Source organism: Passer montanus, unplaced genomic scaffold, assembly GCF_014805655.1.
Source record: "Passer montanus isolate IOZ18808 unplaced genomic scaffold, ASM1480565v1 scaffold115, whole genome shotgun sequence".
Classification (NCBI taxonomy): domain Eukaryota; kingdom Metazoa; phylum Chordata; class Aves; order Passeriformes; family Passeridae; genus Passer; species Passer montanus.
The window spans coordinates 397,451-421,948 of record NW_024358167.1 but is presented as its reverse complement, the minus strand read 5'-3'; the positions used below and the strand labels follow the sequence as shown (position 1 = coordinate 421,948).

The following is a 24,498-nucleotide window of genomic DNA, read 5'->3' as shown; positions in this document are numbered from 1 at the left end:
AAATTCTACCAAAACCTCAGCTAAAAGTAGACTAAATAAGTTATTGAAAAGCCATTAGGTTTCCTTGACACTTCCTCTGATAAAACCACATTTCATTTGAACACACTTTTTATCCACTCTCTTGCAACATGCTTTGCTATCTTAGGAGTTTGTTCAAAATCCAAGACTGTGAATAATATTAAGATCAAACCAAGAGGTTGCTAGAGGTGTGTGTTCACCCTGTGAAGCTGTAAGACCTTTTCCTCTCTCACCTGGAACAGAAACCTAAACAGTGTTTCAACACTGTCTCAACCCTTCAATCATTCCACTCCACAACACAGACAAATCTTCTAATTCCTTTTCTGTGTTTCTCAAGGTTTGTTATTATATCCCAATATTAGATTTCACTTATTTTGCAAATTAACAATTTGAAGTTGCCTGTGATCACTCAACCCAAGGTCTTATTTAAAATCAGCTCTTCTGCAAGTCTGCTACTCACTAATTGCATCTCTAAAATAATATTGCACCATCAATAATATTTTGGGTCCAATTATGATCTTTCTGCAAAGCCTATGCACTTTGCTGTAGTGTCTTCACAACTGTCCATCCCAGAGCCTTCATTAGAAGGCTTTCAACAAATTTAGTGCCAAGTTTTGGGGAATTCATTGTGGCTTTGCCCTTTAACCTGCCAAGTTTCAGTTCCAAGTAACTGCAAGCTTTGAGGTACTATTTTATTTGATTTGCAGGAATGATTTCAATTACCTTCTCACAGGTCTGTGCATTTCCACATGTCTCTCCAGGCAACTCTATCAGCTTTTACACCTTATGTTTCACCAACAGAACTTTTACTGAAACACTGAACAGACAGTAGCTGATCTGACCTCCAACAACCTGGCAATACCTTTTCCCAACAACCCAGTGGCACAGCTTGGTGAAACCTGCTTCCCTTCAGGAGCTCACCTGGAGAATCCTCTGCAGGATTGAGGGAAGAGCAATAAACGCAGCCATGTTGTTCAGCACTTGCATTGTCAAACTCTTCAAAGCTGGAATGTCAAACATAACAGCCACAGCAGTTCATTAGGATTCCAGGAGTAAAGAGAGATCAGTCTTACAGTGAGAGAGAGTTTTATTTCAGGTCATGGTTTCTGGTTTGAAAATAGCTTTTATGTTTTTTCTCCCACACATACTGCACTAAGCACACAGCTTTTTGCAGCATAAAGGGAGTTTACAAGGTTTTAATCCCACAATATCTCTGTATTCCCCTCCACACCCCCTGCAGTAAACACCCACACTTTCACTTCCTTGGTAACACCACCATTCACTTTTCCTATTGCTACCAAATCCCAGTTTGGATTCTTGTCCATGTTATGGCCCACAGACTCTAAAACTTCCCAGCATTGACCTTTGAATGAAAGTTGTTCCTAGATCCGTAACATGGGTCTGGGATGGAGCAAAAGACATTATTCAGAGAATCCCAGAGTAGTTTGGGTTGGAAAGAACCTTAAAGCTCATCCAGCCCCATCCCCTGGGCAGGGACACATTCCACTACCTCAGGTTGCTCCAAGCCCATCCAGCCTGGCCTTGGACACTTCCAGGGATCCAGGGGCAGCCACAGCTTCTCTGGGCAACATGTGCCCAGCTCCTCACCTTCCTCACAGGGCAAAATCCCATCTAACCCAGCTCCCTCAGCCTTTCCTCACAGCAGAGCTGCTCCATCCCTCTGGTTACCTTGGTGCCTCCTCTGGGCTTGCTCCAGCAGCTCCACATCCTTCCCTGCTGGGGACTGCCAAGACCAAAACATCTAAGCCCCTTTTTAGCTACTCTTACCTCTCCCACAAAGGGAGGCTGCTGTTCAAGGTGTGCTGCTGACTCAGAAGTGGAGTAGAGAATCTGGCTGGTGTACTCAGCCCCACTGATTTTACACATGGCAGACAGCAGCAGGCAGAGGTGCACAAAGGGCTGGGCATGCACAATGACAGTGTGACCTCAGGAGCTCCCCAAGTGCTGACTGCAACCCACAGAGCCTCTGTGCACACTGGGCACCTTGGCTCCTTCAGGGATCACCCTCAGTGCAACCAACTTATCACCACAGCCTGGGGTAGGCTGCTTCTTCCACACAGGACGAAATAAAGCAAATGAAACAAACCCATCCACCTGACAGCTGCAGCCTAGCAAACACCCAACCCAAGCTCCTGGCAGTCAGGGAGAAGAATACTTAGGAACAGAGTAACAAACAATTTCTATTCATTCATCAGAGGAGAGACAGCACACAACTTTTACTATTTGGGGTCACAAATGCCAAAGTACTCACATTCAGAGTGTGGACACTGTGAGGAACCAGAGGATTTCTGTGGGGACATCATGGCCTCAAGCAGGGGAAACCACAGGGCCTGGAATCATGGAATGTGAGGAAAGAACCAGTAAGAACAGGGCAGTGCTAAAACAAGCTGTGAGCAATGTCAGAGGCCGCTGGCCAAGACTCACTTCCACATTCTGAGAACAGAACTGCATTTCTGATGACTGCTGTGGGACAGAGCTGAAACATGGTAAAGTACCTCAGAGCAAAGCACTTTACTGGAATTGTGACAAAAGTCTGTGTTTGCTTCATTCAGTCCCCAACTACTTCCCCACGTGAGAGGGAAACTCTCCAGGGCAGACAGCTCACAGAGTGGGCAGCACAGTAAATGGATCCCAAATGGAAAGAGACATCTAAATTCTCTTCCTATCTGTTGTAGAATGACACAACTTCAGGGAAGAAATGGGGCAGGTCAGCTCTCACACTGGGCAGTGCTTGTGAAGAAATTAGAGTTCTTGACTTCCAGCCATGCTACCTCCTCAGGCACAGGGAAGAAATGGGGCAGGTCTCACACTGGGCAGTGCTTGTGAAGAAATCAAGAGTTCTTGACTTCCAGCCATGCCACCTCTTCAGACATAGGAACAACATTCTCTGTTCTGAGTTCAGAAATTACAGAAAATTATGCAGAATCTTAGGACTAAAGATGCCTTTGTGTCACTGACATGGGAAAAATGGAAACACAACCTCAGTCTGAGGGGATGGGCAAAGCCAGCTCCCTCTGCAAGAGCTCAGGGCAGCTGCATTGCCTCCCCCCTCAGAGCCCAGGCTGACACTCAGTTCAGGGCTGTGAACAGCTCTGCAGCCACAGCGACAGCAGCAGCAGCTTTGTGCACCAGGAAGCTGGCCCAGAGCTCACAGTGCCCCTGCAGTGTCTGACTGGCATTTGGGCCCAGCTTCCACCTGGACCTGGAAAGGAGGAAAGGCTGTGGTCTCATCCCTTCCTCCCTCTGAAATGAACTTTGCTTTGTGCTTCACCCTCATGGGCGAGGATTTCACTCTTATGGCTCCAAACCCTGAAGCTCCACAGGGAGAGGCACACAGTGACTGTCTGGACATACCAGTACCCAATGGATGTGGAGAGCAAGAGCCATATGAGCAAAGCTTCACAAGACACAGAGGCCTTGGCTGATTCTGGTGACACATTTTTGTCTGCCTTACCTCTCGCTGTTGCTGGTCTAAACTATGTGAATTCCTCTGGCAGAGAGCAATTGTTTTCATTAACGTATCTTCAATATTTTCTAGCAAGGAGGGTTCAGCTGAGCCTAAGTGTCAGGAAGGAAAAAGCAAATTACCATCATAGGAACTATTAGACAAGTTAACTCCCATTAGATAAGGTAACTATCAATCCTTCTGCAAAATAAAATCATGCTGTTCATCTCAAGTCTGCTCAGTACTGTTAGCAACTACATTATAAAGACAAGTTCTGATATTTGGCACTTCTCCTGAATAGTACAATAAATTGGGCAAGTAAAACATTTCATTTACTCAAATAAGGAAGATCTTAGCTGTGGTTCAGGATACAATTAAGTAACAACTATGGGCACTGCATTTAATTAGCTGCCCATGAGTCCTTGGGCTAGTGAACAGCACATCTGTGCATACACTCATTTTCCATGGGCAGAACATTTTTATTTATATATCTGAGAAATTTGCTTTAAAAAAAGGTACTCCCAGCTGTCTCCCATCACTGTTCCCATACAATGCTAGTGAAGCTCAGTAATGAGTTTGAATGGATTCTGACATGGGAGATGTGTTTGGTAAGCCAGTGAGAGCACCAGTCCCAACAGGAAAAGCTGACAGGGCAGCTGACACCACACACACACAAACCATCCCTCAGTGTTTGAGGTCTCTACCAAGATCAGAACACCAGAGTGAGGGAGTGTCATCCAAACAGCTACCATATGAACAGTGTCACTGCAATGCCTAGAAACCCGAAACAATCTCATTATACCAGGTGTCAGACACAAGCACTTGACATTTTTGTGTTTATCTGTTTTTAATAGAAAATGGAATTTAAGTCAGTCTTACTTTCATCATCTTGAGTAAGCACCAGCAACTTGCTCTGCAATCGCTGAAACAAAAGAGAGGACACAGAACAGTCAACTTGGGAGTTTAATCCCAAAAATCCTGATAGAAATGTTTCTCAAAGGTGTGGTTGCACAGGCTTGCCCCCATTTTCCTCCCCAGCACAACTAACATGGCAAAAACATATTTCCAAATATGGGAAGGAAAGAAGGAGCTGAAAGATGATTTTTGGCAATGAAAAACAAATTTCAGCATCTAGTATTTTCTAAATATTTGAAGATTTGTCAGAAAAAATATACTGATGTTCTGAATAAGCAGACACCTTCAATTTATTGGTATTTGTCAGGAGGCAAATGCTTCCATGGATTCTAGTGGGAAACAAATTGAGGAACAAGGACAACATCCAAACTGAGCTCAGGCCACCATGCTGACAGCATGGCAACAATGCCACATTCAGGATTTGGGAGTACTCTACCTCAAGCATAACCAGGAAGGCACTGTGGATATCTCCCTTCTTCTCTAGTAAATAGGAAGAAGCCTCGTGGAGCTGATGTTTTTGGGTTATCTGAGTTGAAAGGAAAAAAAAAGGTAAACGTCTGTCTGAAGAAAGCTGCCAGTGTTTGTTTATCCACAAGACAATGCCAAGCAGATGGCCAGGGCTGGGAGTGCCTGTGCTCACAGGCACTTTACCCAGGCTGAGCAGCTCTCCTGCACCTCCTTTTATTTCTCAGCTTGCACTATTCCCACCACCAGCCATCAAAAATTACCAGTACAATTTCCATACAGAGAAGGAACAGTTGCTCTCCCAGCACAAGGCAGATTTTGGCAGCACTGCTTTCCAAAAAACCCCAGGCCCATGATTTCATATACCCCCAACATGATTAATTAGCAGCAACACAGCCACCCTCTACTCTGCAGCTTCTCAGCAGCTTCAGAGCACTAATGGCCCTTTCTTATTAGCCCTGAGACCCAACTCAGTGTTAGTCTATTAAATATATCCACCTGTGCTGCAGAAGAGCAGTTTAGCAGCTCAGAGGGACACAGAGTCCCAGAAACAGATTGGAAGAGCATCCAGGAACTAATCCAAGCCTCAAGTGAAGTATCTTTACAGCAGTTTAAAGGGGTAGGAGCTGATTTGAATGCATCCCATGGCCCCTGTCATAATACATCTCTTTCCTACCTGGATGGTTTCCTCCAGTCTGCAGTATTCCAGAACTTTGAGTGTCTCCAAAACCTGGTCTGGACTGTAGTGACAGAGCAGCTCAATGAACTGCTCAGTGATACAGGGTGGGAGGTGTAGCAGCTCTTGGTTTATGCCTTCTCTGGAATAAAACAGGCACAAGAGACAAAATCAAATTCTAGCCCAGAAATTTGGCTGGGAAGAAGAGTTTCTTATTCAATTGTGTGTTGTCTTTTATCCTTAATACAGAAGTTAAAAAATCTGGTTTTAAGAGGAAAATTATGCTGCTTCTACTAGTTACTGGTGCTGGAGGTCTCTCAGCAGCCATTTCATTTGTTCCACAACATATCCTCCTGATGCCTCAGTACAAATTAAACTCTCAAAGACCCCTGTGAAGAAAGAGACCAGCACAGACCCATCTCCAGCAACTCCATGGCAAAGAGGCACAAAGAATTAGCCTCATTTCCTCAGTGAAACCTTATGGTCTGAGTGCTCTGTTCAGATCCTGATTGTCTGTGTCCTACAGACCTGCTCTTTGCTTTTTGCTTATTGCTCCTGAAATTCTTCTTTGACTTCCTTTACCACATTTTAATGTTTCATGCCTTTGATCTACCTCATTGAGAAAGGAACTCATACTTTTAGAGAAACATCCCCATTTTGCAGTCCCTGGGCTCATTATTAAGCAAACTCCTCATGTGCAGAAACAGAAGAGAGAACAGAACTGTGAGCAGTGCCCATGTCCCTTTGTCCTGACAATTTCCTACTGATCTTGGTTTTAAAAAGAGCAACAAGAAGGAAGAGACTTCAGAGTGAGGAGGGAAAGGATGATGCTTCCCTGGAGCCAGACACAGCACCTGCAACCCTTAAATGAACAGCAGCTCTCTGCCACTGCATGTTACACTTCCCGTGGCAGTTCTAGGACTGGTGCATTGCGCAGAGAAACTGTGGAAGTTTATCCTGGCCACAAAATAAAGCTGAAGCTTCTGCTGAAGCTCCTGCTAGGAAAGGAAATGCATCAGGGTGCATATATTGAGTTTTATTACCTTTCTGAACACAAACTCTTAAGCAGGAGATTTGTTAGTGTGCAAATCCTACAGCCATGGGATGGAAAAGGTCTGATATCCAATACCCTGTATTTCCTGGGAGTTACAAAAGGAATATTACCATCCAAGAAAGGCCAGCAGAATGCTGTGGCTTGAGCAGGTCAAGAGAGCAGCTTAGTGTGATCACAATGATTATAAATGCAACATGCCCAGAAACAAAAGCCTCACCCATGTACTGATCACAGTGTGCAAAGTATGAGCACAACTCCACAAAAACTGTGCCCAAATTATTGTGTTCTGAGAGCAAAGAGTGGACCTTGAAGGACCAAACAAGAACCCTGAATTCTGCATTCACCATCCACTCCTCCCTACAACAAACAACCTGTAAACTCTCCCAGTACCTGCAAGGGGGTGAGTGCTCTCCTTTTTTTATAGATACACAAAAAAACCCACTTTATATCTAAAATGATCTTGTCTGCCAGACAGGAAAAATGGTCATGCATCTATAGCATGAGAACGAATTTAAAGTCTGGAAATAACTCTGGCACCAAGTATTCATGACTTCATGAGCAAGCTCACTCTTCCCTCAGCCATTTATTTCATCAAAAAACACAGAGAAGAGACAATGGCAAGAAAGCTGGATTTTGATAATTTCTAAAGCTAACGGAGTCTTGCAGGTCCTCTTCAGCTACATGGGATCATTTCACTCCAAAATAACCATGTCCAATGTCTCCCCTGCCATAGTCTTTCCAAAAAGCAAGAGAGAAGCACTGGTTTCTCATGAAACCTGGCACAAGGGAGCCCTGCAAGTGTCACAGGCAGCTGGGCACAGAGCAGAGCCCTTGGGACAAACCCTCATGGTTTAGGAGTCTGTTACTGCATTTACAAACCCAGAACACTGTGTTGCTAAATAAGTTAATATTGTTGGTGTAATACATAAACACAAATGCCAACAGACAATGCTTCACTGTGCTGGGTTTTTTAAGAGGAAAAAACTCTAGAGTTTAAAATGGAAACGTAGCAAAGACTGTGATTAATGAGCTGAGCAATCCCTACTACATTCGCTGTTTCCTGGGGCTGCTTTATGCTACAAACATTCAGACATTTGGTTTAATTTCCCCAGGCAATTCCTGTTAACCCTGTTTCCTCCCTTCCCCCTTCCACCTCCTTAAAAATAAATCTCTAGCTAAATTAAATGGGCCAAATTAATCCCTAATGCAATTCCACCAACTCGGATAGTTAGACCAGCATGATGAGTCTTGTCCCCATATGATCAAGCAATCATTTCTAGTTGAGACCTCAAAAAGCTCATTTACTGCTCTAAGAATCTTTACTTTGACAAAAATTTTGCTTCACAAAAAAACCATGTAAACATTTAGATTGGATGAAAAGACACAAATGTTGCAGAATAGCCTAACCACTATTTTATGTAAAAATACACTCCACAGTGTAGGTGCCTCTGCACGTAGATCTGCAGAGCAAGATTTCACCTCCCTCCCTCTCCCAGGATACAGTTCAGCTCCTTTCAATAGGTCTTAGAAGGAAACAACTTCACAGTTGTTTTTTCCTGAGAGAAGACCTCAAGATTTGAGTGTTATTAAGAAAAAACCATGTGGCCTAGTGCACCACATGAACAGCATCCTTGAGGGAAAAGCAGAGAGCTGTGGGGAGATCAGATGCACAGCCTTGCTCCCCATTGCTGGTTTGAACACATCACGTGCCGCCTGTGATCAGAAGGTAACTACAGGAGAAATGGGTCTATTTAGCTCTAATTATGGCAGAGTGAAATTAGATATGTTTATTACTCAGAGATTATGGGAGGCACTCTGTGCAGAAGATTAGAATCCAGGTTAATTACTACCTTCACTGGGTGCAAGTGATACCACAGCATAAACAAAGTCCTACTTAACACCCAGCTGGGTTTCATTTCTGCTTAACCACTTTTTTTTTTTTTAATTAATCATTGATTAACTAAATAATCTGATTTCTTTCCTATAAAACCTAACCAAGATATTTTTTTATTTTGTTTTGACCCCGAGGAAAACAGGAGGTGTGGAAATTAACACCTTCCACACAAACATGTCTGTAAAACTCAGTAAAGAACAAAATGTATGTTTGGGGTTTTGGCTTTGGTTTGGGTTGGTTGGTTTTTTTCCTTAATTTACATTAAAATCCAAGAGGTGATTGATTAATTCCAGGTTCTGGCTTCCAAAGCATGTTTTTAATTCCACTTCAATAAAAACTGAAACATGAACACTTGGATTTAGAAAATACTGCCTTTTCCTACTCCTCCCCTTCATTAAGCATAATTAATTTGTAATCAATTGACAAAACAAGATCTCTCCCTCAGTTGCAGTAACAATTTCTTGAAAGCAACTGGAGCTGTGCATATATAAATGCCTTGTGGCATTTGATACTGATTTAACAGAAAGAGAACACTCAGTGCTGAAGCACTAAAAGAACAGGCACAGATGAAGCAAGCAAGCAGTTAAAAAGAGGAGCTTGCAGTGAAATATGGCAGCAGTTCTGAAACAAGACAGAAATTAAAAATGTCAGTTGACCAAAATGCTCTTCTGTTTATGTTAAGCTCGGGCACCTCAGTCAAGTAACCAAAGCAGTGGGTTAGGAAGAGAAGCTGCCATTGCTGAGAAGAGAAATGGGTGCTGCAGCCCCAGGGTAAGCATTCCACAGCCCTCTGGAGCAGCTGCAGCAGCAGTGCCCAAGCTCCCCCCACATGCCAGAGGCAGCACATTGCATGCATTGGAGCCCACAGCACTTCCCAGGCAGGGACTCCCCTGAAGGATGCTCCCCACAATGCTCCTTTTGGGCTTTTCTTCCCAGCTTGGGGCACCCTGAGGAGCAGGTCACCTTTCCTAAGCCTGATCTCAGCACAGGCTGGCTGCTGATGCACTGGTTCAAGGAATTTATCTCAATCCACATTTGCACACTGCAGTTTGTAAACAGTCCAACTTTGTACATACCTGGGATCAAGGAGACTCCTCAGGAACTGGAAGAGCAAGAACTGGTCCTGTACAACAGGAGGAGACACAGTATTGTTATTATAAATAAAGTGCTGTAAAACAGTGATCCTTGAACCATATTCACTGAAGAAAACACAGCTCCCAGCTGCTGCCTGCTGAAGGAGCTGCTTTAGGCATGTCTTGCACAAATATTCTGAGGATGTGTTTGCCTGACAACAGCTCTGCTCTGGGACTCCAAGCCATACTAAAACCCAACTAAAAGCTGCAACCAGCAGCTCTGAGCTTATACATTTTTATGGCCAAAACTCTACAAACAGGCCAAATAACTGAGATGTAGCAATTCCTATCAGTGAGCAGCTATAGCCTATTTTTCTTCTGTTTCTGACACAGCAATACCTCCCCATGACTCTTAGCAATCATTTCCTACAGAAATTACATCCCTACTGTAGCGAAGCCCCAGACTAATGGAGTTTGACACTTCACCTGCAGGTTGGAGATGATGCTCTCGAGCTGCTCGCTGAAGTGAATGGCTGCCAGGTCAGCTGCTTTACCTGGGCTCAGCACCAGCAGCTCCTTGGGGAGGAAACACAACCAAATTAATTCTTTTTGACTTCACAGGCAATATAATTAAGCAGCACCACTGAGCTCATCCATACTGTAACTGTACCTTTGCTGAGATGCAAGTGTAAGACAACAAACACCATTGTACAAAGAGAGGTATAGAAAAAATAGAAGGGTATTTGGTAAAAAAGGATTTTTGGAAGTTGATGTTTTGCTACACACAAGGCCTTGAAGAGGCCAAAAACCCACCTGAGTCCTAAGGAGAGGAAGTTATTCATCAAGTTTTTTGACAACTGCCTTTACCCTTTGCCAACAAGACATTCCCAGTGCCAACTGTGAGCCAGCAGGAAAGGGGAAACAATCAACCCTTGGGAATTTCTCAGTTCAATGGAAACAGTGTTCAACTGCCTTGAACTGAACCAAACCAGAGGTTTAAAAGCAAGTTTCCTGTAACTGTTTACCATAACTGATACCTGTCCAGACATGAAAAAGCAATTTCTTTATTGTAATACAAGGAAACAAGAATCATTTAGATGCCTGTGGATTTGCTTTCTATCAAGCTTGTGCTAAAAGGCTTCATATCACACAAGTTTACACAACCTGCAATGTGAGCTTTTTGCTTCTAACCCTTCCAAATGCATCCACACTTCCAAATAAATGAGAAGCAACTGCTGCAAAACAACACTGTGCACCTGGTAACCCTTCCCAAAAGCCCTTGCTGAACCTAAAAATGAGTAAACATTTCTTTACTGAACAAAACCAACTGTTACAGCAGTAAAGAAAGAAAATTTTCAGAAATGTACATCTGGGAAAAAACCCAGACTGAAGAAGTTCCTTAGCAGTAGCTTGACCTCCAGACAGACACAGCAGCCACTGAATACAGCCAATGCCAGCAACAGACTGGAGCAAAGGGAAGCAAGGAAGAGCCTGTCCATTCCAGTAATTCTTTAGGAAGAGCTGTCCCAGACAATGCCTTTGGTGAGGTGTCCAGAGGAAAACCTGCCTGCTGCAGAAGAAGCTCTGCAGTGTCTGACCCCACTGCACAAGCTCAGCCCCTCACTGTACCCCATGACTCTTTCACCCCACAAACCCAGGCAGCCCAAAGCACCTATGAGATCTTAAGCACAGCAGTGCAGAGGGACACATGAAGGAGTAGGAGTGTCTTAATCTACTTCTCTCTCTGGACAAATCCTCCCTGGGAGTCTCCAGGACTGCTGCAGGTAGGACTGCCAGGCTGGAGGGGGCTGGTCCAATCTCCCTGTCTGGAACCAGTGCAACCTTCAGAACCCATTCCCCAGAAAAACGTTCGGTGCTTGGGTTTCTGTCCTCTCCCAGGTCTGAACAACCTGCAAACGTGGTACTGCTTAGATAGCCCTTGAGGGGACAGAAGTGACACAAGGTATGTGGGAATGAGGGTAGAAAAGGACCCTTGTGTGACTGAAGAGAAAAAAGAGTTTATTTTTTAAAGATAAGTATCAACAAACAATGACTGTGAGATGGTGGGAAAAATGAAAAGTGGCACTGATCACAAACTCCACTTTCTGCCACACAATCACCAGGAAATCCTCTCCAGACACTGCTAGTTTTGCCTGAAGAGGCTGGTTTGCTGCATTCATAGCTCAGCAAATGACAGCTGTCCTAAGAGCTGAAATCACAGCTTCACCCCAGTAAAGTATTATTTACTGTTCCAAGTCTTCTGAACGTCTGAGAGCAGGATTAACACAATGGAAAAGGACAAAATCCCACAGTAGCCATCAGGCTGCTGAACCACCTGGTTTACCAATCCTGGGAAACAGAAGATGCCAAAATAAATAAGGGAGCTGACCTCTGTGACAGCACCTAAGAAAGGTGACCCACAGAGCCCATCACCTGCCCAGCAGCTCTCTGGGGGAGCAGGGATGCAGCAGAATAAGGACACAGACACAAGAAGCAGCACAGCAGCTGCAGCTTGCCCAACCTGGAACCCCAGTTGTTCTGATGAGGTTGCAATGAGTCAGGCCTGCTGAGACCCAGCACAATCATCCCCACCAGTCCCACAGCTCTGCCAGTGCCTCTGGAGAGGGGCTGTGAGCTCAGTGAGCCACGTGTCAGGCAGCAGCATTCCCAGGGTTTCTTTGTGCATTACCTTTTGAATCACTCTCCCTCTTGGTCCATTTTCTCATTAGTCATGCACTACTTGCAGATGCTGGTAGAAACTAAAAGTACTCTGGATGTGTCCATTAGCTTTTTGTCTGCCTCACAGGAGACAGATTTTGTGGTCATTTTCTGCTAAGGAGTGTTGTCTGCAAGCCTTGTTTTACAGACAGAATTATTTTCCTGGCTTATCTCCAGATCACCCTGGTGGGGACTGACAGCACCTTACAGGAACTAGAAATATTACAGATTCCCCACATCTACTGACTGGACAATCATTTCAGACATCTTCATCCCCGAGAGAGACTGAAAACATGGGGAAGATCATTAGTTGGAGAAGTCTAGCAGCAGCCTGTGTTTTACAGAGAAGTCATGACCCCATCATTCCCCAGGTTAGCAGTGCCAGGGCACCAAGGCTGAAAGCACTTAGCAGTGTGAGGAATCAGGATGAGGAGTTGGATCCTCCAGCCTGTGAGGACTGTGATGTCCATATCCTGCCTTGCTGCTGCTGCATGCTCAGGAGATGAAACACTTGCTAATGGATCCCTCTGCTGCTCCACAGCACTCACTACCCATCACCCCCTGAGAGGCACCATTATCCAAAGAGCAGCACTTGAAAGCAGGAAGCCCAGGAAGCCAGCCTGGCTCTGAGAGAGGCACTTACAGGAATGTGTGAGAGCTCTGAGCTGACATCAGAGCTGTCTCAACAGCTGGGACTCAGCACTGGACACTCTGGAAAAGCACCTGGAACATCCAAGAGCCATCAGCAGGAGCTGAGGGACTGTGGCTGCAGGAGATACTGCACCTACCTCTATATGGTCCAAAGCTTTCTGCCACACCAGCTGCTTCTCCTCAGCACTGTAGCCAGGCATGGACAGGATGTTGTGGATGTAGTTGAAAACTTCCTCCTGTAAGGCACAAACCCATAAATACTGCAGTGTTCTGCAGCACCACTGACAGCACCGGCTTTTGGAAACCAGAGTGTTTGCAGCAGCCTTAGCAAGACCTCAGGGCTAGTCTTCTCCAAGTAGGTCAGGATGAGTTATCTGCAGGGAGGCTCTATGTCCCTAAAGAGTTCCTGAAGGAAAAGAGAGCCAAGGGGAACCTGATGCTAATGTGTTAAGCACTGAGGTCAAAGAGAACTGTTCTTCCCCTACCAGAAATGTCTCCCTCTTGCCTACAGGGAAAAAGGACAGGACATTACTTGAGCAAGGAGCCCAGACAGAGAGAACACTGCCAGAGGGTAGCTCAGTTTTCCCAGCACATTCCTGAGCTCCTCCCTGACACTGGCCTCTCCTCCACTGTCCCCAGCTTATGTGCTCTCCTGTGTCATGGTTTTTGGCCACCTCACTATCACAACCTCCTTTTCTGACTCCTTTACCCACACAACATTCAGCATTCTGGGTTTATAAGGACCTGGTGAGGTCACATTTGCCAGACTCTCATCCCAACTTTTGGTGGTGGTAGGGAAGGGAATACATCAAAAACTGTGGCAGGTAGGCATGCTAAAGATAAGGGCAGAGAGCCTGTGTCCAGGGGAAGAAATGTGGGAGCCAATGGCAGAAACAAAAAAGTACTGCAGCTAGCCACATCTGCAATAAATCCCACCTTGCACTCAGGTTTGATGTACTAGCACTAGATTTAAAAGGAAAACTCTAAAACTTTAAAAAAAATCAGCTCCTCTCCGCTAGGCAAACACAAACAGCTTTGACTACAACTAAGAAACCTGAACTGTTAAGGGCATTTTTAAGGTAATTATGCTAGAAGAGCAAGGCAGCTGTGGCCAGCAGGACAGGCTGCATGGCCACGAAGCAGAAAGGCCAGGAGCACCAGGGTTACTCACCTTCCTCAGGGGATCCCGCAGGTAACAGCCGATGATTTTGTCATAGCGAAGCTGCCGTTCGTACATGAACTCACAGATCTGATAGCTGAAAGGAAGGGAAACTTCCCACGTCAGGAAAAGCACTCAGATGAGCCAGCACAGCAGACAGGCAGCATTTGGAAGTGTCTTACACTGGGGTTCTCAGCACACAGTCTGGGTGGCTCCAGTGTGCTGGAGTGCCATTTATACCAGCCTCAGGCCACCAACCCGCCCGCCAACCTCCCTCTTCTGGGAAATTATCACACAGAACAGAGAAAAGTGGAGTTACTAAGGGGAGAGGCAAGGGACAGAGGATAACAACTCTTAATGAAATCAGGTCTCACAGGTTCTGCTGTCAGAGATGATCTTTGTTTCCAGAACACTCTCCTCTAAGCTAGGTCAATCCACTACACTTATTTGAAGAAATTCACTGAACATGACTCAACAGTGTGTTATGACACAGCTTCCTACCTTCACATTTTAATAAACATCTTCAGTATTTTGAGATTTTACATAAAATCAGATGTAACTGAGTCAAACCAAATCAAGAGTCTGATAATTAATATTACGCTATAGCTCTTTCAGCTCTGGAAGTGGCTGAGCTGGGGGGCCTGGCTGCCAAATTCTCTGAATCAAGGAGAAAAGAATGTGTTTATTGACTCTGAAAAATTTGATTGAGTTACTCCTTTCAGGACACACAGGAGAACAGGCATGGCACACCCTCCACTGCTTTCCCTCTGGTCCTTTGTAGCATGGTGGATTCATACATGTAACACCCAAACTCATGACCTGGATGAAGATGCCCTCCCTGGCTCTGGCATGACAGACTCTTTCTGGAATCATAAAGCGTCTAAAGGAGATGCTGGAAATTTTCAGCCTTTCCAGACACTGTTTTTGTCTCTCCTACTCAGTTCTAAAACAAGTACCATGGGGGTGGCTCCAGACCCCTTCATGCTATTAAAGCCACCTGTGGGTCTCACCCCAACCAGGCACCTCCATCTGCCAAGGGCAGAGCACTCCAATATACAACTGTACCTCTGAACACAGCCTGGGCTCTAGGATAGGGAATGTCAAAACTCATGAAGTCCCACAGGATTTCTCCAGAAGGGTTTCCACAACTCTACCCCTTTTCCTAGTAATGCTTTCTCTGAGAACACCCAGGAAAGAAAGTCTGAGACTAAATGTGAACATCTTAAATGAAGCATGATGTGAATGCACAGGGAAAATAACCCCAAACACAGTCACAAAGCAGAAACAAGAAAAATGGAGCCAAGAAATATCTATGGAAGAGGCTTAAAAGCAGTTTTTTTATATTGTGTCCAGCAACTCACAACTCAGCCTTCTCTGCCATTTGGATAAGGCGGCTCTCTTCAAACTGCACGATCCCTCCTGCCTGGAGCAGCTCTAAAAGGACCTGCAGGGATTGAACACCACTTAATTACAGGGCAGCAACAGCAGCTGGACAGCCAGTGCCACTACACTGCTGCTATTCCATTAAACACGGTAAGAACACAGGGCTGACTTCATTGATTTCTTAATTGACAGTCCTTTAACTAGGAAGGACATGAGCTTATGAGAACTTTCCTGCCTCTGTTCCTGTAGGCAATGCTGGGCGGGACCCTTCCCTCCTGCTGTGCCCAGCACTGCCCAATACTCCCATGCCCACGTCTTTGGCATGTGACCCAAAGCCCATAGTCACTCCCAAGGCCAAATTCTGCTCCACAGCCTGGCCTTGCCTGGTGCTCCAAGGAGCATCCCTGGAAGGCTCTTACCTGCTGCCTCTCGGAATGCCGGGAATCATCATCTGGGCTGCACAGGAACTCCAGCACCTGTGCCAGGGGAGAGCTTGGTGTGAGCCAGGCCTGGCTGCCACAGCTGGCAGCACAAACTCACCAGCACACCCTGAGCACCAGCAGTGGCAACAGCAAACCACCACACAACAGGGCCATCTGAATGTACCTGGAACCAAACTGGGAATACTGGAATGGCAGAGAACTGCAGAAAGACTCCTGAGAGGAAAACACAGGACTCTGCACCAGGATCTAGAACCAAACTTTAGGGAACTCAGGGAACCCCAAGTTTCTGCTTCAGACTACACACCAAACAGATGGCATCACTACACTAACCCACTCTCCTGGACTGTGCCATCTCATCAGGAAAACAGGAATTATGTCATTCACAACATTTAATATACGTGGAATGGAAGTGTTTAATCCAAATCTGTTTAGCCTCCACAGAGTTCTTCAGTCTTAAATTAGGACCAAGAACATATATATTCTAATTAATTTTTATTAGTGCTCATACATCCCTGTTATAATCACAGCAACACCGCTGCAGCCAGTGAAGCCTCCTCCTCAGTCCTAGGAATTTCAGGGACCTAAGCTGGGATACAAAGTTAACTCATGCAAGCTTTGGGCATACACTGGTGCAAATTCCTTTTTCAAAGAGCAGAGAAGGTAGTGGCCACATGAACTAAAAATTACCAGCTACAATTATGTGCTCTATAAGCTCACTAATGTAATTTTAGTTGACACCCCTTATGCCAGACTGGCTTGGGTTGGAAGGGACCTTAAAGCTCACCCAGTTCCACCTCTCTGCCATGGACAGGGACACCTTCCATTAGACCAGATTGCCCAGAGCTTCATCCAGCCTGGCCTTGCACACTTCCTAGGATGCAATGCTGTTTGTCCCACAGTTCCAGGCAAGCTGAAACACTGTGTACTGTGCTTCCATGGTCTGTCCTACTCTGCTCCTGCAAAACCACAGCAAGAGCCCAGCAAGATGCCACCTGGTTATAATGCACCAGTACCTCCAGAGCTGCTCCAGTCTACAGCACTGACCACACCTTCTGCAGAGGTGCATCCTGCCTGGAATGTCACACACACTCAGGAATACCTGCCTGGTCAAACAGTGTCCTGTTGACAAACAAGGTGTTGTTGGGCTTGGCGAGCTGCCGAGCAAGGAAGGTAAAGAGACAGCCAACCTGTGATGGGGTGAAGTCAGAATTCTCCACCATGACCTGAGAAATGTTGGAGAGAAAAGGGAAAAATAAACCCTCAAGGAATTGATTCTGCAGCTGCCTTTGGGAAAGCTGAGACAAGAAGAAATCCCTGTGAGCCATTGTGTCTCCTCCTACTCCAGACACCTCCTGGTGTTAGTCCATCCTGAAGGTTAAACACAAGTTCCCTTCCCCAGCATTCACCTGTGTCCCCTGAAGACACAGGCAGTGGATGTGTCCTTGCTAAAGCACTTCCGTCCCAAAGCTGAAGAGCTGAATTGATTCTGCAGCTGCCTTTGGGAAAGCTGAGACAAGAAGAAATCCCTGTGAGCCATTGTGTCTCCTCCTACCCCAGACACCTCCTGGTGTTAGTCCATCCTAAGGTCAAACACAAGTCCCCTTCCCCAGCATTCAGCTGTGTGCCCTGAAGACACAGGCAGTGGATGTGTCTGTCCCAAAGATGAAGAGGCTCCACCTCTCTTCCCTCTACTCAAGGCAAGAATTCTTGCATGTCCCTGTTTTCCAGGTGTGAAGATGCTCCAAACCTACATTTATCTCTGCCTCTGTAGCCTGTGTTGCTCATGGGACATGGAAGAGCTTCTGAGCAGAGAAACGTTGTTATATGGTTAAAGTACAATTCTTATAGGAGAAAACAACCCCAAACACCTAATTTCAAGCCCCATTTCACTACTTCAGGTGTGAAGATGCTCCAAACCTACATTTATCTCTGCCTCTGCAGCCTGTGTTGCTCATGGGACATGGAACAGCTTCTGAGAGAGAAATGTTGTTATATGGTTAAAGTACAACTATTATAGAAGAAAACAACCCTGAACACCTCATTTCAAGCCCCATTTCACCATTTCAACTGTGACATGCAAAGAACTACTCTAATAGCTAAGAACCTACTGCAGATTTGGGGAAAAGTTTCTCACATTATGTTAGCATTAGTCTAACAACTTTTAGAGAAACTTGTGGCTGTGCTGACTTGAAATTACAGAAAAAAAGGAATATCTAAGAGTCACTACAAAAGGGACTGGAAACCCAAAAAGTGCTTTTCACCTGTCTGGTGTGAAAAACATGAGCCTGATGTGTCCTGACTTGGTGTCTCCTGCTTCAAAAAATCCTAAACCCCAAATGAAAGTGAAATGCTCCTGTTTGTAGAGTCCCCTCTAAGAGCAGTGTGTTTAAGCTGGGGAAATCCATCACTTGGACAACTCTGCCAGCTAAGATCTAAGAACTGCTGTAGCAAAGCCCACGGAGCAGCTCACAGTTTATCATCTCATTCACTCAGAGCTGGGGGGAGTCAATCGATTTCTTTGAAAGTGAAATGCTCCTGTTTGTAGAGTCCCCTCTAAGAGCAGTGTGTTTAAGCTGGGGGGAAATCCATCACTTGGACAACTCTGCCAGCTAAGATCTAAGAACTGCTGTAGCAAAGCCCATGGAGCAGCTCACAGTTTATCATCTCGTTCACTCAGAGCTGGGGGAGTCAATCGATTTCTGCAAGTGACCCAGAGTTCCAGACCCCAAGAGATGCTAATGGTTTTGTGACACAAGAGAGGCAGGCAGGCCACACACATCACAGAATCAAACAGAGCTCTGCTTGAGACACAGCTAATGTAATCATTCTTTTTCAGTTTTCGTTTTCTAAAAAGGCTGTTTCTTACAGGGCCTAGTCAGAACAGCACTACCTAACACCATTAAAAGTTATTCACTGAAATATCTGGAGTGTTTTATTAATTTTAGCTTTGTTTTTCACAAACTGGGCTCTTGTCAGTCTATGTGAAGGTGAACATACTGCATCCCTGGAATAGAGCAACTTCCCAGAGCCTGCAGACCAGCCACATAGATGATTCATTTGGCAAAGTTTGGATCAGCATTAGCAGAATGTGCTCACCAAACTATTTCAAAAGCACAGCTATTTCCCTGGTGTTTTCTTTATTGCTAATGACAAATTTAAAGTGAAAGTTTCAAGAATTTTTATCTAAAAGGACAGTAGATTCCAGGCCAAAGGACTGATAGTTTCCTTAACACCATTCTGTTTGGTTGAAGATGCAATGCTGCAGCCCCTCTCAAGCTGCCCTCCTGCTGTTGGTGCCATGACAGGAACACGTACCCAGCAGCTCTGGAACATGGCTGCAGTGTGCCACCTCCTGCTGACAGCAGCTCAGGACACAAACCAGAGGGGCTGAGCCAGCACAGGGCTAAAACACCCCTCAGAGCCACATCCTGCTTGGGCAGGCTCACAAAACCCCTCACGGTGGCAGTGTCTCAGCCCACTGCAGCAGCACTGCCACCCAAGTCACTCACCATGCCCTTGTCTCAGCTATCAGTGATGACAGGGACAGGGAAATGCTACTTATGGTATGTTTATACATAAACAGCCTCCAAGTGGAGTCACTTGTGATTAATGGTGACAGCTTGGCAGCAAGAGCTTTTCATGGGAACATCTATTGCTGGGAACAGGGGCTGGGGTGACAAGTGATTTCCAGAGCACCAGGCTGATAAGTGACATTCCTCTTCTCTCCCTAAACTAAAGATAGACCTGTCATCCTGGAAATGCTGCATCCCAAACATAGCATTGGCAGGCACAGGGAGCAGGGATTCAGCAGAAAAGCAGTGGCACCCTGCCAAGCACAGGATACTTGGGACCTTTTTCATGCTCAGAAGCAATCAGGGAGGAGATTCAATGAGCAGCAGATCAAAATAAGCTTAACAGTGCAGAAATGAGAAATTTGACAAAGCACCACCTAGGTGAAATCACAGGAAAGGAGACCTCTCTGTCAGCATATTTGAAGTGCATGAATCATCACTTTGAATATCCAACCTACAGCTTTGGCTGAGGTGAATCCATGCCCCTGCCCAGCACCTTCTCAGAGGTGTCAGCCAGGGCAGGACTGGAAACACCTCCTCCAGATTACAGCACTGCATGCAATTAGTCAGATACAAACAGTTCATTTTTAGGCACACTCACTTTCAGAAGAATGTCCACAATTCTCTGTTGATACTCCACAGCTTGCTTGTCATTCTTAAAGTCTTCAAAAGTCTGCAAGAGGCAAAACACTGACACCTTGAGCAGAATCTCTCAGAATAACAGCAAACACAAAGCAGCAGCCACATCACAAAGCAGACAATGCTGGTTTAAGTCCATTCTCTGCATATCCCTAAACAGCAGGTTCCAAGATATAATTTGCTCTTTTGTAACTACCAAAATGGTTTTTTACACATTCAGGTAAAAGTAATGGGTCCAAATAGACATAGGAAATTCTAGAAATTTGGAAAGTAAGAAAGACAGATTTCCATGCAGGAGATAGAGATATGCACTAGAACACTCTTTACAAATACATTATTTTTGTTTTATTTTTACCTATGTTTTAAACACAGCCTCTGTTGCCAGAACTTTCACTGTGTAATGTCATGTTCATCACTCTGTATTTAAGGCCACAAAAGACTACTGGGATTCCCCCGATATCTCATAGGAAAAGCATCAGAACTGTTCCTGCCCCAAGCAAGGAACTCCTGATCTAGCTAAAGCACAGATTTACTGACAGGAACCTCACTGCTGATGGGAGTACTGGCAGAGCATTTTCTCTCAGAAAGCCAGGGTGTCTTACCAGAGCCAGCACATTGAGGAATTCCCGTGTGTCGAAGTGCAGCAGGGTCCGAACGTAGGGATACACCTCCTCATCCACAGACCCCTCAGCTGAGTGCAGCCGGATCAGGAACTCAAACACCTGCAAGGACAAGGCAAGCAAAGACAGCACATTCCCTATGGATTTCAGATAACTGGGAGCACGAGTGTGGGAAAGCAGCACTGTTATCTGCTTTGCACTTAAGCTTTAAAGGCCCTTAAGAGTCCAGCGGTTCTTATTTGAGTGGTGTTTTCTGTTGCTTGTCAGCCCCTCCTTAGATTCACCAACCAATTTAAGAGCAATCAAAATTTAAGATCAAACAAAAATAAAGGCTTATTTATATTTGCAGACAGAAGTGTGTGAAATCAGAAAACTCCCTCCCTTTCCTGGCAGCTTTCCTGGGAAGCTGTGCAACTCCTTATCCAGGGCACAGCTCCTCTCCTTGTCAGCAGTTCACTTGGGAAGAGCCAGTCAATCTGCCCCCTCACTGTGAGGCACAAAGCTTCTGGCACTGCAAAGACTGACTGAGGTGCTTTTCAACTCTGTCTCTTCCACTGACTTTGCAGTTCATGAAATTTGAGGGCATCTTCCAAAATAAACTCCCTTTACAGAGCCCCTGGCAGAGGTGTCCAGGCAGTCCCAGGGAACCAAGAGGGGCCCGCTGCAGGTGTCTCAGCCAGGCTCTCAGCAGAGCTGGCTGCAGCAGGAAGGGAGCAGATGGCTCCAGGCTGGAGCAGCACTCAGGAATATGAGTCAGGTACACACTGGGATCCCACAGACAACTGACAGGCCATGGGCTTTCCCAGCCACCCCCTGCAAGTGTCATGTTCCCCCGTTTACTCCTGTTCTGAGTTCATCTCCTGTCAGCACAGTGGCACTGAATCCAGAAGGAATTAGCAGCTTGCCTGTCAGATCCACACCTTCCCAGCTGACCTCTGGCAGCTAGGAATGCTTAAGTAAACAAAACAAACCTACCAGACACAAAAGTGTTACATAAGCCCAGCTCTCAGGAACACCACCAGGAACCACAGAAAGGAGAGGCTGGAGGCTCTTCCCAGGGCTGCTGCTGCTGACTGGGCTCCTGCTTCCCCTCAGAGCCCGAGCAGGAGGCAACCCAACAACCTTGGGACAGGGCAACAGCCAGTGCTTGGCCCAGCAAAGTGGAGTGGGCTGGTTTGCACAGCTGCTGCAGGAACCCAGAGCTACCACATACATAGAGCTACAAGCTCTGGACTAGGAAACACAATCCAAACACAGAAAAACCACAAACAAAAACCCACCCCACATTCAAAAACCGGCTGTTCCATTGTACTGCAAAGACAAAGTGAAAAAAAAAAAAGCACATCCTTCTCACTGGAACCCTGAAACGGAAGTGAAATGCTAAAAGCACAAAAAAAAAAAAGTTGTAAAGCTAACCAGAAATTCAGGAAGGAGTCTTGTAAGCACAAAAAGTGATGATAAGGAACATCCTGTTTCAAGAAATTGTCAGATTGGTCCAAAGGAGTCAAAAGCCTTCAAGAAACCTACAACCAAGAGCTACTTAGAGACATTCCTCCCCAGTGTCAATCCGGTGTCATTTGCATTTGAAAACAGAGAAGACCCTCCCATATTTGACACATTTTTGACACATTAAGTTTACAAAGAAGAAACAGCTACAGATTTCTGGTAACTCCGTAGTGAAGAGTAAGGCAAAAAAACCATTTACTGAGAACTCTGTGTTCCCACCCCCCTAATTTATAATTGAAAGAAAAATATTACATTTAAATGTTCAGACTGCAACAACTGTTTGATTTCATCAGTTAAAAACTAATTTTGCAATTACACCAGGAGACACTCATATCACAAAGATCAGTTATCAGACTGATAATAGTTTTCCCTTGGAAATCCGTGAAACAAGACATATGCAGCTTCTTCTAAAAACCTCATGTGGGAAAGGTGCCTTCCAAGAGGTTTCTCACCTGATTTTTCACCAGAGGTACCAGATCTTCAGGAATATCACCCAATGGATATGCACGGCCTGCCAAGCAGCAGCTACAGAAAAGGAAGGGAAAGGCATTTTAATACCCCTGACATTAAAGACATTGAGAATTGTTCTTTTTTTGACTTAATTTTCAGTTATTAACCCTTAACACAAGACAAACCAATTTATTTTGTAAGTCATGAAAGCAAGAAGCATCCCAGGCTGCACTGCTGTTAATACACACTGAGCCAACATAGTGCATGAATTTGCAGTCATTCCACTGCAGGAAAATAATGAGAAAACTCAGTGTCTCCCCCAGAATTTTCAATTTTAGGAAGCTGGAGTAATGCAGAAAGTAACTTCACAATCTTGCCCAGACTCCAGAAAGGGGATTCACTAATGAATCCCTCCTGTGCAAGCTCCTGCAAATGACAGGGAACCCAGCAAGGAACAGCTGAGCTATCCCAAAAGGCAAGGCACAGCATGGCCTGCTACAAAACATGAGGCTACTGAGCCCTTGGCCAAGGAGCTCTGTGTTTCACACACAACAAAAGCAAATTGTGAAATTTAAAATGCACATGAGCAGTAACTTGGGCTCTAAGCCTCCAACTTGATCCCTCCTATTCATGCACACCACAGGCAACAGGAAGAGATTTTAAATTTAAGTCAGCTATAGTGAGTACCCACTGCTATTTTACACAATCTCTCAGAACCTGAAGCTCCCAGTAAGGTTCTGCAACTACAGCAAGTTTAAAATTTGGTGCCACCACTAGACACCACCTCACACTTTCTGAAGGACCTTACCTTATATACACAAGCAGCTTGTTGCCCATCACCACCTGCTCATCTACAACAGAAAAATTATTCATCACCCTCTCTTCAGCAATACAAGAGACAGAGATTAAGTTCTTCTCCCACAAAAACAGAGTTTATCATACAAAGTAGAGCAGCTTTACAAACAGTACTAGAACACTCCTCTGTTCTCCAAGACCCTTATATTGGGTATGTATTCCCTTTTTGCATCTCTTCATTGGAAGTGACTGGGGATATTCAAAATACCAAGTATCAAAAGTAGAAACCTTAAAAGGGAAAGCATTCTGTACCTGTGAGAGACTTTCCAGCATTCAGTGGAGGAGAAATGACTTTGAACAGCTTCTGTAACAAGAAAAAAGGCAGCTCTCAAGCAGCTGGAAAATCTCAAAGCAAAGAACTTGTGTGGTTTCAAAGCAGAGATCAGTGGGGTGTCCTCCCACAGAAACTCTTTATCACCATGTCTTCTAATTAACAGGCACAGAGGACTCCAAGACACAGCAAAAGATGTTTACAGCTGATTTTATGAAAAAACAGCTTTCACTCCATCACCTCTAGCCCTAAGCACAGGCCACACTAAAGCAAAGCAATGTTCAGGAGTCCCAGAGGTCAGTCAGAGCATAACCCACCAGCCCCACATCCTGTTCCTGTGTATCCTGGAGCAAACACTTCCACCACTCAGCAGGGTCACCAGAGCCTAGCTTGGGAATGTAGAATGAGGATCTGTCTAAACACTTGCCTCTAGAAAGCAAAGTTATTTGCACTCCTGCAGCTACTGCTCAGTTTTCAGAAGTCCTTTTTAAAATTATGACCACCTAAAGAGCCTCCTTCCTTAGAAAAATCAAATAGATTACAGCTGCTAAAACTTAGGCAGGTGAAGATTTTCCCATTCTAATGGTCCCAGTTCTCTATTTCAGCACTACTGAAAAAACACCAGCAGGGCTTCCATGGGGAAACACATTGGGGTTCTAGAGCCATTGGC

The 24,498-nt window shown here is 45.2% G+C and overlaps 1 protein-coding gene across 4 annotated transcripts in view; it reads right to left on the bottom strand.

The window, feature by feature from the left end:
- Positions 1-24,498, bottom strand: part of VPS8 (VPS8 subunit of CORVET complex) — a 74,044-nt gene that overhangs the window by 17,368 nt on the left and 32,178 nt on the right. For all 4 annotated transcript variants that reach the window (XM_039696947.1, XM_039696945.1, XM_039696946.1 and 1 more), the window contains 18 exons: positions 23,810-23,861; positions 23,511-23,553; positions 22,705-22,777; positions 20,729-20,848; positions 20,089-20,160; positions 17,019-17,138; positions 15,892-15,948; positions 15,451-15,533; positions 14,102-14,186; positions 13,068-13,166; positions 10,048-10,137; positions 9,565-9,611; positions 5,541-5,682; positions 4,836-4,925; positions 4,364-4,406; positions 3,494-3,597; positions 2,291-2,369; positions 940-1,022 (listed from right to left, as the gene is read on the bottom strand). In XM_039696947.1, coding sequence (XP_039552881.1) covers positions 940-1,022; positions 2,291-2,369; positions 3,494-3,597; positions 4,364-4,406; positions 4,836-4,925; positions 5,541-5,682; positions 9,565-9,611; positions 10,048-10,137; positions 13,068-13,166; positions 14,102-14,186; positions 15,451-15,533; positions 15,892-15,948; positions 17,019-17,138; positions 20,089-20,160; positions 20,729-20,848; positions 22,705-22,777; positions 23,511-23,553; positions 23,810-23,861 — 1,482 coding nt within the window. The remainder of the gene's footprint in view (positions 1-939; positions 1,023-2,290; positions 2,370-3,493; positions 3,598-4,363; positions 4,407-4,835; positions 4,926-5,540; positions 5,683-9,564; positions 9,612-10,047; positions 10,138-13,067; positions 13,167-14,101; positions 14,187-15,450; positions 15,534-15,891; positions 15,949-17,018; positions 17,139-20,088; positions 20,161-20,728; positions 20,849-22,704; positions 22,778-23,510; positions 23,554-23,809; positions 23,862-24,498) is intronic.